This window comes from Piliocolobus tephrosceles, chromosome 17 (assembly GCF_002776525.5).
Source record: "Piliocolobus tephrosceles isolate RC106 chromosome 17, ASM277652v3, whole genome shotgun sequence".
In the NCBI taxonomy this organism is placed as follows: domain Eukaryota; kingdom Metazoa; phylum Chordata; class Mammalia; order Primates; family Cercopithecidae; genus Piliocolobus; species Piliocolobus tephrosceles.
Genome location: NC_045450.1, coordinates 59,603,046 through 59,618,824, shown reverse-complemented (window position 1 = coordinate 59,618,824; position 15,779 = coordinate 59,603,046). Strand labels below are relative to the sequence as shown.

Here is a 15,779-nt window from a genome sequence, read left to right as displayed (position 1 = left end):
GGATGCCTGAAACCACAGATAATACTGAACCAAATATACTGTGTTTTTTTCTGTACATACATAACTTGGATAAAGTTTAATTTATAAATTAGGCACAGTAAGTGATTAACAACAACAAGTAATAATAATAAAATAGAACAATTATAACACTGTACCACAATAAAGGTTATGTGAATGTGGTCTGTCTCTCTCTCTCTCAGAATATCTCCTTGTACTGTACCAGGGGGTAGAACTGTGGATAAGGGGGACTAAGCATTTGTTGCATAGATATATGAATCAAACACCTGTGCTTCTGTGCTAAGTGCTTAACAGTTCTACTGCTCTACCCCCTGCCCCCCATCTGCTTTAGGTACTTATGATCTGAGACATAGACTGGCCAGAGAGGGCGTATAACTGAATAGAAATACAGATGGTCTACAGATGCCTCAATCACGTTCTCCTGACTTTGTTACTTACATTTGTAGGTTTCTTTTTTTTTTTTTGAGATAGAACCTTGCTCTGTTGCCCAGGCTGGAGTGCAGTGGCGCAATCTCGGCTCACTGCAAGCTCTCTCTCCCACGTTCTCGCCATTCTCCTGCCTCAGCCTCCTCAGTAGCTGTGACTACAGGCGCACGCCACCACGCCTGGCTAATTTTTTGTATTTTTCTTAGAGACGGGATTTCACCATGTTAGCCAGTATGGTTTCGATCTCCTGACCACGTGATGCGCCCATCTCAGCCTCCCAAAGTGCTGGGGTTACAGGCGTGAGCCACTGTGCCCGGCCACATTTATAGATTTCTGAGTTAGATTGGTTTTAGGGAAACCATAAAAAGGAAAGTGGCTCTTTTTTTTTTTTTTTGAGATGGAGTCTTGCTCTGTTGTCCAGGCTGTAGTGCAGTGATGCGATCTTGGCTCACCGCAACCTCCACCTCCTGGGTTCAAGCAATTCTCCTGCCTCAACCTCCCAAGCAGCTGGGACTACAGGCATGGGCCACCACACCCAGCTAATTTTTCTATTTTTAGTAGAGATGGAGTTTCACCATATGGGCCAGGCTGGTGTCTAACTCCTGACCTCATGGCCCACCTGCCTCGGCCTCCCAAAGTGCTGGGATTATGGCATGAGCTGCCGCGCCCAGCTGAAAGTGGTTCTTTTTTTAGCCTGCTTGTTCTCATTGCTTTTTTTTCTGTTATAGATCTTTCTAAAAAAATGGGAGTAGGAGACTTCTTTCCTTTGTACTCAGTGAGGTTTCTCAGGGGTGGCAGAGCTACCCTGGGGGAAAAGAGGCAAGTGAGAGGCTTGTGGACCTTGATAAGCTGCTGGAACTAACATCCCCAGAGTGGTGCAGCCTCAGGTACTGCCTGCTCCCCAGAGCCCATGGTCCCCATCTCTAAGGGGGCACATTATTCATGCCCTTTGGGATAGGGGGTCACGTTGTAAGTATTCCAGAGTGTTCTCTGTGTCTGAGAGCTTTCATAGCCTGGGACGTCCATCTGACCCTGGTGTAATGATTTTTTTTTTTTTTTTTTTTGAGACAGAGTCTTGCTCTGTTGTGCAGGCCAGAGTGCGGTGGTGCAATCTTGGCTCACTGCAGTCTCTCCCTCATGGGTTTAAGTGATTCTCCTGCCTTGGTCTCCCAAGTAGCTGGGATTACAGGTGTACGCCAGCACGCCTGGCTAATTTTTTTATTTTTAGTAGAGACACGGTTTCGCCATGTTTGCCAGGCTGGTCACGAACTCCTGACCTTAGGTGATCCACCCACTTCGGCCTTCCAAAGTGCTGGGATTACAGGCGTGAGCCACTGCACCCAGCCCCTGGTATACATGATCTTGATAAAGCAGATTGCACTGGGGGGCTTCCCAGAGTCCTTTGTGAGCCCTCGAGTTCTGATGGCTTTCCACTGAGAAAGGTGTGTTCTCTTGGACTCTTAAGTAACTCTGTCAAGAGGAGGTAGAGCAAGTTCTTCTCACGTACTTTCTCCTCCAGCTGATATCCTTCCTTGCAAAGAAACCACCTCCTGACACTGTTCCTTGCTTCATTTTCACTGGTCTCCATTTGTTTTTAGATGACTTAAGATACCCTGTGTCTCAAGAAAGAACAAGACAGACAAATAGCCTCATCAAAACCAACACAGCATATCCTTGGACAGGACCAAGTTCTGGGCCTAATGCTCTATGTCCTGTTAGGTTCTGAGTCATTGCTCTGTCCTGCTCTGGACTTCTTGGATCTAGTAGCTCTCCAAAGCTGTGGATCTACTATGGGTTTCCCCAGTAATAAACACCAGGCAGAGGAACCAGTGTCACGGCAGTAATGTCATGTCTGCTGTGAGCAAGGGCAGGAGGAGGCAGGAAGCAGTGCTGCCACTTTGGTTCTTGATTAATGATTTATTTTTTAGGAGTCAGCTAGAAGTGCCACTATGTCCCAGTTTTCCATGTCTCAGCTCTTTCTGGCATCTCACATTATGTCTCCTGTCTTAAGTAGCCCTTTTGTCACTGATGTATCAATGACACTCTGTACTGGCGGAGAGGGAAAAGGACTGAGGTCACACACTGCCGAGGGTGTTCCCTTTCCCTTATCAATGTGGTGCCACTCGCCATGGCTGACACAGCTGATGGGGAGATGGGGTGCCGGGAGCATGTAACCCTTGGGGCAGAACTGGTCACCACTGGGGCTTATTCTGTAGTTGATCTTCAGCTAAGGCTGTGTTTTTCTAAGACTATTGCTCAACAATTAAAAAAAGAAGAAGGGGCAGGCATAAGAGCTGAGGCTGTTCTGATTAGGAGTACAAGCAGGTGTCATTTGGGGATGAGAAATGGTCAGGTTGTATGACAAGTCAATTACCAGCCAGCAGTGCCGTGCTCAACTACTGCTCTGTAAGAAACTGCATCTTCCTGCTGATTCTGCTCAGAGTAACCTGTAGATTTTTTCCCCTGAGATGATTTCCTCAATTAGGTGACTATGATCCTGTTCCATGTGTTAATTCATTTATTTTTTGGCTTCATTTTGTCTGGAATAGTGGAGTTGGTGTAGTCATAGAAACTTGAAGGGTTCTGGGCTTATTCAGCCAGAACTCATTATCCAGCTCCCCTGGCTGTGCTCTGCTCTGCTTCCGAAGGCACCGAGGGCAGCAGCTTTCTTCCCTGATTTTTCTTTGCAGCGGGTGCCTCCCAGGTCAAATGGAATAAAAAAAATGCTAACTGCCTTGCCACCAGCCATGACGGTGATGTGCGGATATGGGATAAGAGGGTGAGTAATCTCTTTTTTCCCCCTTGTTGGTCTTTGATCCCTCCCAGAGGGTGTGAAGATGACTTTATGAATGCCAGGGCTTGTCTTGAGAGTCCGGGAAACCCTGGGCAGCATGGTAAATGCTCATTTTAAGCTTGTACCAGATGATTTTTGCGTTTCAGTCCAATGTTGAAGGAAGCTAGGGAAGTGAGGCATTAGCAACAGTGGTTGAGAAAATCAGCCCCATTTTGCCACCTCCTAATTATGACACCAGGTAAGCCAGCCACTGTCACTTCTCTTAACCTCAGTTTCCTCCAAAATAAAGACACTCACTGTGTGTGTGTCACTGGGGTTAAGCCGTGGAGCCCAGACACTATCCTAGAATTGTCAGCAGGTGTCTCATCCCTGCCCGTGCTTGCAAAGTGAAATGTGTTTGTTCTTGGATGCCTGCCATCCTGAATACTTCCAGTAACGATGAGCGAGGCAGGGCACTCGTGATGCTTAAATTTCCCCTTCCAAGCCTAGATGTCCCATCAGCCTCAAAGTAGCCTGCATATCGATCAGACGTTCTCACTGCAGCAGCCCATGGGACATCTAGGGATGGAAATAGCACCGGGTCCTTGGTTGTGACTGTAGTGGAAAGTCTGCTGAAGTTGGTTGTGTTCGCTTCAGTGAGGGTCATGGCACAGGGAAGAGGCCTCCCCCATATTGACTGCCAGACTATTGAGTAATAATGACCAGAGCCAGCACTGCCATGAGACCTGGATGTAAATCCTGCTCACTGCCTATGAGACCTGGGGCTAGAGATGCTCAGGCGGTGTGGGGATGGCTTGTTCAGGGATGACTCCACCATCTTATCTTCCGACTGCTCCCTTTCCTTCGTACATTTGGAAGAGAAGCGGGAAGTGGAGCAGAGAAGAGGCGTGGCAGATCCTGTCTGCTGCATCAGGCTCCAGGCATGCTGGGGAAGCCTTATGTGGCAGAAGCCCTCTGCCTTAGGTAGCTCTTAGGTGAGAAGGTGATTTCGTAGAGGTTGGGCGGGTGCATCTTCTTTTTTTATTTTTTCTTGAGATGGAGTCTGGCTCTGTTGCCCGGGCTGGAGTGCAGTGGGGACCTTCGCTCACTGCAACCTCTGCCTCCTGGGTTCAAGTGATTCTCCTGCCTCAGCATCACGAGTAGCTGGGACTGTAGGCACGTACCACCACACCCAGGTAATTTTTGTATTTTTAGTACAGATGGAGTTTCACCATGTTGGCCAGGATGGTCTTGAACTCCTGACCTCAAGTGATCTGCCTGCCTCAGCCTCCCAAAGTGTTGGAATTACAGGCGTGAGCCACTGCGCCCAGCTGCATCTTCTACATGTTAGTTTTTGTCTTCTGTTCCTGTATGGCCATTTTCCCTTTCTCTCTCTTTTTTTTTTTTTTTTTGAGATGGAGCCTCACTGTCACACAGGCTGGAGTGTAGTGGTGTGACTATAGCTCATTACAGCCTCGACCTCTTGGGCTCAAGCTATTCTCCTGCCTCAGCCTCCTGAGTAACTGGGACTACAAGTACCTGCCATCACACCCAGCCAATTTTTAAAAATATTTTTTTGTAGAGACAAGGTCTCCCTATGTTGCGCAGGCTGGTCTTGAACTCCTGGAGTCAAGCGATCCTCCCACCTCAGCCTCCCAAAGTGCTGGGATTATGGACATGAGCCACTGCTCCTGGCCTTCTTTATTTCTTTAATTAGTGATTGGTTTTATTCAGTTTGTCACTAGAACAGCATTTTCTAGTCTCCTGATTAGAAAGGAGGTAACTGATAACACTAATTTCCCTCAGCAAATCTTTTTATCTATTTTATTGAAAGGGTTTTAGCTTTTTCTCTTTTTTTTTAATTAATAATGATACTTAGGGCCAGGGGCGGTGGCTCACACCTGTAATCCCAGCACTTTGGGAGGCCTAGTCGGGTGGATCATGAGGTCAAGAGATTGTGACCATTTCTGGCCAACATGGTGAAACCCCGTCTCTACTAAAAATATAAAAATTAGCTAGGGGTGGTGCTGCACGCCTGTAGTCCCAGCTACTCGGGAGGCTGAGGCAGGAGAATCGCTTGAACCCAGGAGGCGGAGGTTGCAGTGAGCCAAGATCATGCAACTGCACTCCAGCCTGGGCGACAAAGTGAGCCTCTGTCTCAAAAATAAATAAATAAATAAATAAGTAAATAAACTAAAAATAATGATACTTAGGACTTCTGCTCAGGTGAGTTGTAGAACTTGTTGATTATGTTTTCACTTCTCTGGCGCTTTGTAGTGTCAAAGCAGCACTGATTGCAACAAGCATTACAAACTTCAACGTGTTAGCGCTGACAGTGAATTTTAACCCAAACTCATGTATGACTAACATATTAACGTTTACTGAGCATTTATTGTACATAAGCATTATTTTAAGAGCTTTACATTTATTTATTAATGTCTCTTTATAATTAGCCTTTAAAGTAAAGGTTTTTTTTTTTTTTTTTTTGAGACAGAGTCTCACTCTGTTGCCCAGGCTGGAGTACAATGACATGATTTTGGCTCACTGCAACCTCTACCTCCCAGGTTCAAGCAATTCTCCTGCCTCAGCCTCCTGAGTAGCTGGGATTACAGGTGCCCATCACCAAATCTGGCTGATTTTTGTATTTTTAGTAGAGACAGGGTTTCACCGTGTTGGTCAGGCTGGTCTTGACTCCTGGCCACAGGTGATCCACCCGTCTCCGCCTCCCAAAGTGCTGGAATTACAGGCGTGAGCCACTGCGCCCGGCCATTATGTGCTGTAGTTGTGCCTGTTCTACAGATGCATAAACCAAAGCACAATTTGCTGCCAAAATTTGAACCCAGGCAGGCTGGTGCTAGAGACTGCACTCTTTTTTTGTTTTTGAGACAGAGTCTCCCTCTGTCTCCCAGGTCGGAGTGCAGTTGTACAATCAGAGCTCACTGCAGCCTCAAACTCCTGCTCTGAAGTGATCCTCCCACCTGAGTAGCTGGGACTGCGGGTATGCACCACCATGATGAGGTAATTAAAACAAAATTGTTTTGTATAGATGGTAATCTTACTGTTTGCCCAGGCTGGTCTTGACTTCTGGTCTCAAGTGATCCTGCTGCTTTGGCTTCCCAAAACCCTGGAATTACAGGTGTGAGCCACAGCACCCAGCCTAGAGATTGCACTCTTAACCTCTATAATACTAATTATAGAAGTAATACAAGCTCTTTGTAGAAAATATAAATGAAAAAATAAAAATCATTCATAATCCTACTACCCAGAGACAAATGCTAACATTTTGGTGTTTTCTGTTTTATGCTTTTTTTTTTTTTTAACTTAGTTTGTCATACTGTGTACGTAGTTGTGTACACCTTTTTTTCATTTAACATTACAACAGATGCATTATCCTCGTACTGTAAGCTCTAAGTATAGCTTTCAGTGGCCGCATCATATTGTATAATTATATGGTGTCACATAGCTGTAGGATATTGATTCAGCTTCATTATTTCCCATTTGTTGATCATTTAGGTTTTTCTGGTTTTCTAGTGTTTCAGATAACATCAAGATGAACTTCTTTTATATCTAAAGCTTTTTGTGAGTTTGTATTATTCCCTTAAGATAGGAAAAATTTGGGGCTGGGAAAAGTGGCTCAAACCTGTAATCCGAGCACTTTGGGAGGCCATGGCAAGAAGATTGCTTAAGGCCAGGAGTTCGAGACCAGCTTCACCATGTTGGCCAGGCTGGTCACAAACTCCTGACCTCAGGTGATCCACCCGCCTTGGCCTCCCAAGGTGCCGGGATTACAGGCGTGAGCTACCGCCCCCGGCCTGTTTATTTTCTATGCTTATTAATAATTAATCATTATTTCTTTTGTGATGTACATTCATTCTCCTTCGGAATCTTAGCACTCCATCACTTTAAGATGATGGTTTTACCCTTTTGTTGAAGCTGGGTTCATTTGGATGTCTCAGTCCCTCTTCTTGGGTGATCATGGGGAAGGCAAGTGGGAATTGTCAGACTGCGCTATTAAAAGTGTGAGGCTGGGCACAGTGGATCGTGCCTGTAATCCCAGGACTTTGGGCGGCCAAAACAGGTGGGTTGCTTGAGCCCAGGAGTTCAAAATCAGCCTGGACAACATGCAAAACCCTATCTCTACAAAAAATGCAAAAAAATTAGCCAGGCAAGGTGGCATGTACCTGTAGTCCCAGCTATTTGGAGGGCTGAGGTGGGAGGACTGCTTGAGCCCAGTATTGAGGCTGCAGTGAGCCGTGATCGTGCCACTGCACACAGAGCAAGGCTTCGTCTCATAAAACAAAAAGCAGGGGGGAAAGTACCGACTACCTTGTATCCTCCATTGAAGTGGGAAGAAATGAGGCTCACAGGCACATTTCCAGAGCATGTGAAGGAGAGTTGGATGAGTCTTTTGGTGATGGTGTTTTGTTTAGCTTAACCAAAACAAAGTCTGTGTAGGGTAGAAACAGTATCTGGTAGTATTTTTGCATCCTCACTCACTACCTAGCAGACTTTTATGTGGTAGACACTTAGTGAGTTCTTTCTAAATCGGTAACATTTGGTGCTGATCTGTTGCAGAAACCCAGTACAGCAGTGGAATATCTAGCTGCCCACCTCTCCAAAATCCATGGCCTGGACTGGCACCCAGACAGCGAGCACATTCTTGCTACCTCCAGTCAAGACAATTCTGTGAAGGTCAGTGGCGCCCATGGGGAAGTTGGAGGAGCAGTGTTTGGGTGGCATCAGGGATGTACGATTCCACCTTGGGAGGAAAGCTATAGTGTGTTAGCATAGTATGTATTTCACGGTGCATGTGCTTCTTGGGCAATTGAACACATAAATTTGGTGATGTTGACCAGCGAAATGCAACAGAGCGAGACCCAACATGGTGCTGTTCAACATAACCACGCTGCGTTACGATAGCAGAGTGACATGCCACAGCATCTCCTCTGATACGTCTCTTAGAATTTGTTCAGAAGGTTTTCGTCTTTCCCTTTGCGAAAGGAAGTCAGAGATAAAAGTACTTAGAAAGAGAAAGAAGTTGGCCGGGAGCGGTGGCTCACACCTGTAATCCCAGCACTTTGGGAGGCCAAGGCAGGCAGATCACTTGAGGTCAGGAGTTGGAGACCAGCCCGGCCAACCTGGTGAAACCTGATCTCTACTAAAAATACAAAAATTAGCTGGATGTGGTGGCACACACCTGTAATTCCAGCTACTCAGGAGGCTGAGACACAAGAATCGCTTGAACCCGGGAGGCAGAGGTTGCACTGAGCCGAGATTGAGCCACTGCACACCAACCTGGGCGACCGAGCGAGACTCTGCCTCAAGAAAGGGAAAGAGGTTCCCTTGCAAAGAAGCTGCGAGGAAGTTAGGTATGCATAACAGATATAAGTAAAGGAGAAAAGCCTACAGAGTTGTTAAGATTGCAAAGTTTACAATTAGTCTATTCCTGGTGAAAAAACAGCTGCTCCCTCACATGCTTATCATATGTAGAAAGTTCTGACGTTTTCAGGCTAGAGTCATTTTATTAGTGATTCTCTAACTTACAGGAAATGCTCAAGATTTTTTGTGTTTCAGTAACCCGATTATTTTTGGTTATCACAAGGTACAATGTTGTTTGTTTGCCTTTCCTCTCTGTGGCATGTGATGTTCATCCTTGGTCAGAATGATGGCAGGGCAGAGTCATCTTTGCTCCAGTAGTTCCTCCTTGTGGTCAGGTCTCTGAGAACAGGGGTTGGACCACAGAAGTTGGTTTAGCAATTTTATGATTCAGTGTCATTTATTTAATGCTTTGTTGTATTTATATAGTCATATATGACATCTTTGTGATATGATTAGCAAACTACAGTCATACACTAAGTTAAAAGTTAATTCGTGTCTTGAAGTTTGTAAATCCCTCAGGGTTGTAAGTTATTTTTAATGTGCCAGATGTGACTTCTTTTGTTTGTTTGTTCATATTGCATTTGGTTTTTTGTTTTTATTTTTATTTTTTTTTGAGACTGAGTCTCGCTTTGTCACCCAGGCGGAAGTGCAGTGGTGTGATCTCGGCTCACTGCAACGTCCACTCCTGATTCTTCTGCCTCAGCCTCCCGAGTAGCTGGGATTACAGATGCACGCCATCGTGCCTGACTAATTTTTGTATTTTTAGTACAGATGGGATTTAACCATGTTGGCCAAGATGGTCTTGAACTCCTAACCTCAAGTGATCCACCCATCTCAGCCTCCCAAAGTGCTGGGATTACAGGCAGGAGCTACCATGCCCGGCCACATTTGGGTTTCTGTCCCCATACCCCAATCAGCTTGTCTCCCAAGTTCGGAAACCAGAAACCATCCAGTTCAACTCTGTCTCTTTCTATGAGATGCCCAAGTTTGTTGATACTCAGTGGCATCTTTCCTACCCGTGAGGCTGGGGTTTCATAGGTAATAAAGCAGGTAACAGCCAGTTTCCTGGGAGGACTTTATAGGCATTGTTTCCCCATACAAAGAGCCTTCTCTGTTCTTTACCAGCGGGCTTAGCTTATTAATGAAATGAGATTTTTGGCATGGTATTTGATTTATTCCACTATATCCTGGAAGCAAGACAATTTTTTTTTTTTTTTTTTTTTTTTTGAGATGAAATCTTGCTCTGTCACCCAGGCTGGAGTGCAGTGGCACGGTCTTGGCTCACTGCAACCTCCACCTCCCAGGTTCAAGTGATTTTCCTGCGCATGCCACATGCCAACACGCCCAGCTAACTTTTGTATTTTTAGTAGAGACATGGTTTCACCATGTTGGCCAGGTTGGTCTCAATCTCTTAACCTCATGATCCACCCACCTCGGCCTCCCACAGTGCTAGCAAGACAATTTTATTTAATGTATGTAAACAACATGATCATAAAAAGTGAAGAAACTTATAAAAGGGACTTTGTTAACATTCAACCATTTTTTTCAGTAGATAGGGATCAATATGTGTAATTTTTCTACATAATCATTCTTAGGTTTATATGACAACTCGTAGGTGTATATGACAAATGCCCAAGCTAGTGTTTTAGTTTTATTCCTTTTGTATACTATCCATATAATGTAAAAATACAAAATTATTACCTCATAATTAATATTAGTTATTTTTATTGTATTTTTATTTTCTAAATTCAAAGGGGTCAGATGGAGCAAGGTTATCACTGAATGTGTATTTCACTTCAGTTTGTAAATTGTTTAACTACAGAACAATTGAGTTGAAGGTTAGGGGTAGATCAAGAAGAAAGAAAAGAATTTTTCTTATGTGGCCCTTAGAAATAGAACATTAACTACAATTAAATGAGTTCATATCATTTTACATAATCTTTTTGTTTTTCCTGATCTTGGGTTAACAGCAGCCTATTTCACAAAAATTGCTGCCTTCTAGACAAAGAGAGTCCTGGAAATCCAGTCCTAGTCCCTTGGTACATTCTTTTTTTTTTTGAGACAGAGTCTTGCTCTGTTGCCCAGGCTGGATTGCAGTGGCGTGATCTGCAACCTCTGCCTCCCGGGTTCAAGCGATTCTCATGTCTCAGCCTCCCTCAGTAGCTGGGATTACAAGGGTGCACCAACATGCCAGGCTGATATTTGTATTTTTAGTAGAGACGGAGTTTCACCATGTTGGCCAGACTGGTCTCAAACTCCTGACCTCAAACAATCTACCTGTCTCGGCCTCCCAAAGCGCTGGGATTACAGGAATGAGCCACCGTGCCCTACCACCCTTGGTGCATTCTGATGAGAAACACGCAGCTTTGAGTCTATTTCCTAGGGTATCAACACTCAAGGAAACCTGGGTCATTTTTGACCAAGGCTCTTCTGATATTTCTTTATACTTCTCTTTCTTCATCGCTATGTAGATATGTGTATATCTATATCTATATATAAAGAAAAAATATGTATTTTGTCTCACCGTGTTGCCCAGGCTGGTTTTGAACTCCTGGGCTCAAGCAGTCTTCCTGCTTCAGCCTCCCAAAGCATTGGGAGTACAGGTGTGAGCCACACCTAGTCCCTATTTCTTCAGAGGACTGTTTTTCTGATCTGTAGTTTGTAGCAGGAACCCTTTGGCAAGGGTAAATGAAAAGGAGAAATTGTCTGTGAATGGGGGGATGGAATGGCTCCGGTTAATTTGTAATAACTACCTATATCAGATTGAAATAGAATGAAGTCTTCTGTTTGCAAATGACATGTAATCATTTTGTAAGACTGCATCAGTGATTGCCTTGAGAGCAAGAGCATGTTATGAACAGTGAGGACATTGTCAAATCTCCAGGGTCCTCTAATTAATCCCATAAATTGTATAATTGTCACCAGTTGGTGAGCATATTTAAATCTAGAAACAAAATCTTTCTTTTTTTCTCAAAAAAGGCATTAATCTTGCTAACAGTTATATGCCGATCTTTGTACATGAATGTGAATATGTTTCTATCCCAATTGAAAAGTAAACAGTTACTAGAATGTATTCATATTAATAACATTTTACTTGTATATAATTAATCTGGGGAGGCTGAACTTTTCTTTGCTAGCTTTCCACACACTGTGGGTTTGATAATAGGGCGGCATGCGCAGTGTGGAGCTCGTTAGAAATCTGGAGAATGACAAGCATACCTAATTATTTTGAGTATAATTCCTTTTATAAGTTGAGGGGCGATTTATAGTTTACCATGTGGCCGTATGGGAAACCCAAAAGTAGTTTAAGCTGAAAAGACATCTTGACCATTATTTTGAACACAAGACCTGAATTTGGCAACAAAGAGTTGTCATATAAGGGTCTAAAAATAAGAAATGGCTGTTGCAGTGGCTCACACCTGTAATCCCAACGCTTTGGGAGGCCAAGGCGGGTGGATCACCTGAGGTCAGGAGTTCGTGACCAGCCTGGCCAACATGGTGTAACTCCATCTCTACTAAAAATACATAGCTGGGTGTAGTGGTGCATGCCTGGAATCCCACCTGCTCGGGAGGTTGAGGCAGGAGAATCGCTTGAACCCAGGAGGTGGAGGTTGCAGTGAGCTAAGATCATGCTACATGCACTCCAGCCTGGGCAACAAGAGCTAAACTCGGTCTCCAAAAAAAAAAAAAAAAATTAAAAAAAACCTGAATAAACAAAATAAAGACAAGAAATGATTACAGTCTTGATATATAGTGAAACTAAAGTTAAATACAGCAGTAAGTGATAAAAATTATTAAGAATGGTAGCATTTTTAAAAAACGAGATTTAGGCAAATAATTCAGGAGCTTTATGAAAAACACAAAAAGTAACAGTATTTTGGTGAACTCTGCTCTGTAGATATAGACTGAGTTTTTACTGTTTTAAACAAATGATGTGCTCAGAGATCAGTTGCTGTTTAAATGGAAAGAAAACCTACATTTTAGGTTTTGTTTTTCTTTTTTAGAGACAGAGTCTCACTGTGTCACCCAGGCTGCACCACAAGTGGCATGATCGCAGCTCACTGCAGCCTTGAACTGCTGGGCTCAAGTGATCCTCCCACCTCAGCCTCTCAAGTTGCTAGGACTACAGATGTATGCCACCATGTCAAATTATTTTGTTTTTTGTAGAGGTGGGGTCTTGCTATGTTGCCCAGGCTGCCATTTTAGTTTTATTCCTTTTGTGTACTATCCATATAATGTTTTGCACAAAAATCTTTTCCACAAGTCTTTTTTGTTTTATAAGAGAATCCATAACATTTGGCCAACTTTGTCAACATGTAATATATAAGGCAAAAATACTCTATTTTTCTCCTTGATAAGGCAAGAAATGCATGTATTATCTTGCAAACACATCCTCATACAATCATAGATAATATTTGACATTTTTAAGGCAGCAGAAGTAAGCATGTATACCAATGTGATCAAAAGGTATTTGTAAATCCTTTCACCCTATTAACTGGACAATCAATAAAGAATCAAGACTGGGCATGGTGGCTCACGCATGTAATCTCCGCACTTTGGGAGTCTGAGGAGGGAGGATCACTTGAGCCCAGGAGTTGGAGACCAGCCCGGCCAACATAGTGAAACCCCATCTCCACAAAAAATAAACAAATTAGCTTGGTGTGATGGTGCCTACCAGTAGTCTCAGCCACCCAGAAGGCTGAGGTAGGAGGATTGTTGGAGCCGAGGAGGTTGAGGCTGCAGTGAGCTGTGATCACACCACTGCACTCCAGCCTGGGTGACAGAGTGAGACCCTGTCTCAAATAAATAAATAAATAAATAAATAAATAAATAGTATCAAGAAGCAAGGGTGTGTGCGTAAAAATTATGTTTCATGACTCAATTTTCAAAAGGTATTCTTGGCTAGGTGTGGTGGTTCATGCCTGTAATCTTAGCACCTTGAGAGGCTGAGGTGGGAGGATTCCTTCAGGCCTGGAGTTTAAAATGAGCCTAGACAACATAGTAAGACCCTGTTTCTAAAAAATAAAAAGATAGCCGGACTGGTGGCATGCACCTGTCATCCCAGCTACTCAGTAGGCTAAGGCGGGAGGATTGCTTGAGTCCAGGAGTTCGAGGCTGCAATGAGCTGTGATCAAACCACTGCACTCAGTTTAGGTGACAGAGTGAGACCCTATCTCTTAAAAAAAAAAAAAAAAGATATATATATATATATATATATATAAAATTATGCCTAGACTTTATTTATATATTCAAAGGTTATTCATTAATATTAGTTCAAGATCTTAAACTTAATCTAAAGATTTTGAAATTACAATTTAAGTTTATATTATAACACAGAAACAAAAGTTTATATTAAGAGTTTGTTAAAGAAACATTAAACATATGTACTTTGATATACTGTAATGGAATAGCTAAGTTGTTCTTTTTTTTTTTTGAGACAAGATCTTGCTCTGTTACCCAGGCTGGAATGCAATGTCACAATCACAGCTCACTGCAGGCTTGACCTCCTGGGCTCAAACGATCTTCCCATGTCAGCCTCCGGAGTAGCTGGGACTGCAGGTGCAAGTCACAATGCCTGGCTAATTTTCGAGGTTTTTTTTTAGAGCTGAGTCTCCCCATGTCACCAGGCTGTAGACTCAGTTCTTGTGATCCTTATTATTATAGAAAGTGCAGCCGGGTGCAGTGACTCGTACCTGAATTCCCATCACTTTGGGAGGCTGAAGCGGGCAGATTGCTTGAACTTAGGAGTTGGGACCAGTGTGGGCAACATGGCGAAACCCCATCTCTGCAAAAAATGCAAAAAATTAGCCAGGCGTGGTAGCAAGCACCTGTAGGCCCAGCTACTTGGGAGGCGGAGGTGGGAGAATTGCTCAAACCCAAGAGGTTGAGGTTGTATTGGGCCAAGATTGTGCCACTGCACTCCAACCTGCCTGAAAAAGGGAGACCATCTCTCAAAAAAGAAAAAATAAAAGTTCATAAGAGCATGAGAGCAAACATTTTTTTAAGAGCATCAGTTGTTTTCATTCATTCGATTTGATGTAATTTTTACATTTTAATAATTTTAAATATTTTGTGGAAACGATGACAACTGCTATAATCCATATAAATCGTTATGTAATTTAGGAAGTTTAATTTAATTAAGCTTTCCATGAGAAAATAAACCCAAGGCTTATTTAAGTTAGAATAGTATGTTAAAAATTAATATTTATACTGTGATAAAGTCAGGAAAACACACATAGATATTTATAAATCCAAATTATTAAACTACATAGTCTAATTTCTCCAGGGATTCATCTTCATTAGAACATTACCTGAACTTGTTTCTTTCCTTTTTTTTTTTTTTTTTATTTTTTATTTTTGGAGACAGAGTCTTGCTCTTTTTTTTTTTTTTGGAGACGGAGTCTCTCTGTGTCATCCAGGCTAGGCGTGTGGTGGCACGATCTCAGCTCACTGCAACCTTCTCCTCCTGAATTCAAATGATTCTCCTGCCTCAGCCTCCCAAGTAGCTGGGATAACAGGTGTGTGCCACCACACTTGGCTAATTTTTGTATTTTTAGTAGAGACAGAGTTTCACCATGTCGGCCAGGTTGGTCTCGAACTCCTGACCTCAGGTGGTCTACCCACCTCGACCTCCCAAAGTGGTGGGGTTATAGGAGTGAGCCAGCGTTCCTGGCAGAACTTCTTTCTGTGTTTATATATTAATTAAAAAAACTTTCATAGAGTTTGTTTCAAGGTACTGGAATTTTTTTCCATTTTTGTTTATTTGATTTTTGTGTTTTGTTTTTATCCTATTGTCAAGCTTCTTATTTTATATTCTACCATTCACAGCTATTAATTTAACTCACTGCTAATTTTTCCCTGAGGTACAGCTTCAGCAAGCATTTGAGACTTGTTTTGTTTTGTTTTGTTGTTTTACTGTTTCCATTTTTTTAAAAAGAAATTTATGGGTAACTAGTAGGTGTATACATTTATGAGGTACATGAGATATTTTGATACAGGCGTATAATGAGTAATAATCACATTAGGGCAAACAGTATCCATCACCTCAAGCATTTATCAATTTTTTCTGTTACAAACATTCTAATCATACCCTTTCAGTTGTTTTTAAATGTACAATAAATTATTGTTGACTGTAATCACCCTGTTGTGCTGTCAAATACTGGCTCTTATTTATTCTGCCTAA

The 15,779-nt window shown here is 42.9% G+C and overlaps 1 protein-coding gene across 3 annotated transcripts in view; it reads left to right on the top strand.

The window, feature by feature from the left end:
• Positions 1–15,779, top strand: part of WDR59 (WD repeat domain 59) — a 116,126-nt gene that overhangs the window by 44,901 nt on the left and 55,446 nt on the right. For 2 of the 3 annotated variants that reach the window (XM_023202440.1, XM_023202439.2), the window contains exons 7-8: positions 3,135–3,223; positions 7,793–7,909. In XM_023202440.1, coding sequence (XP_023058208.1) covers positions 3,135–3,223; positions 7,793–7,909 — 206 coding nt within the window. Of the gene's footprint in view, positions 1–3,134; positions 3,224–6,174; positions 6,236–7,792; positions 7,910–15,779 lie in introns of those variants that run through there. The other variant, XM_023202441.1, reaches the window with a different exon arrangement.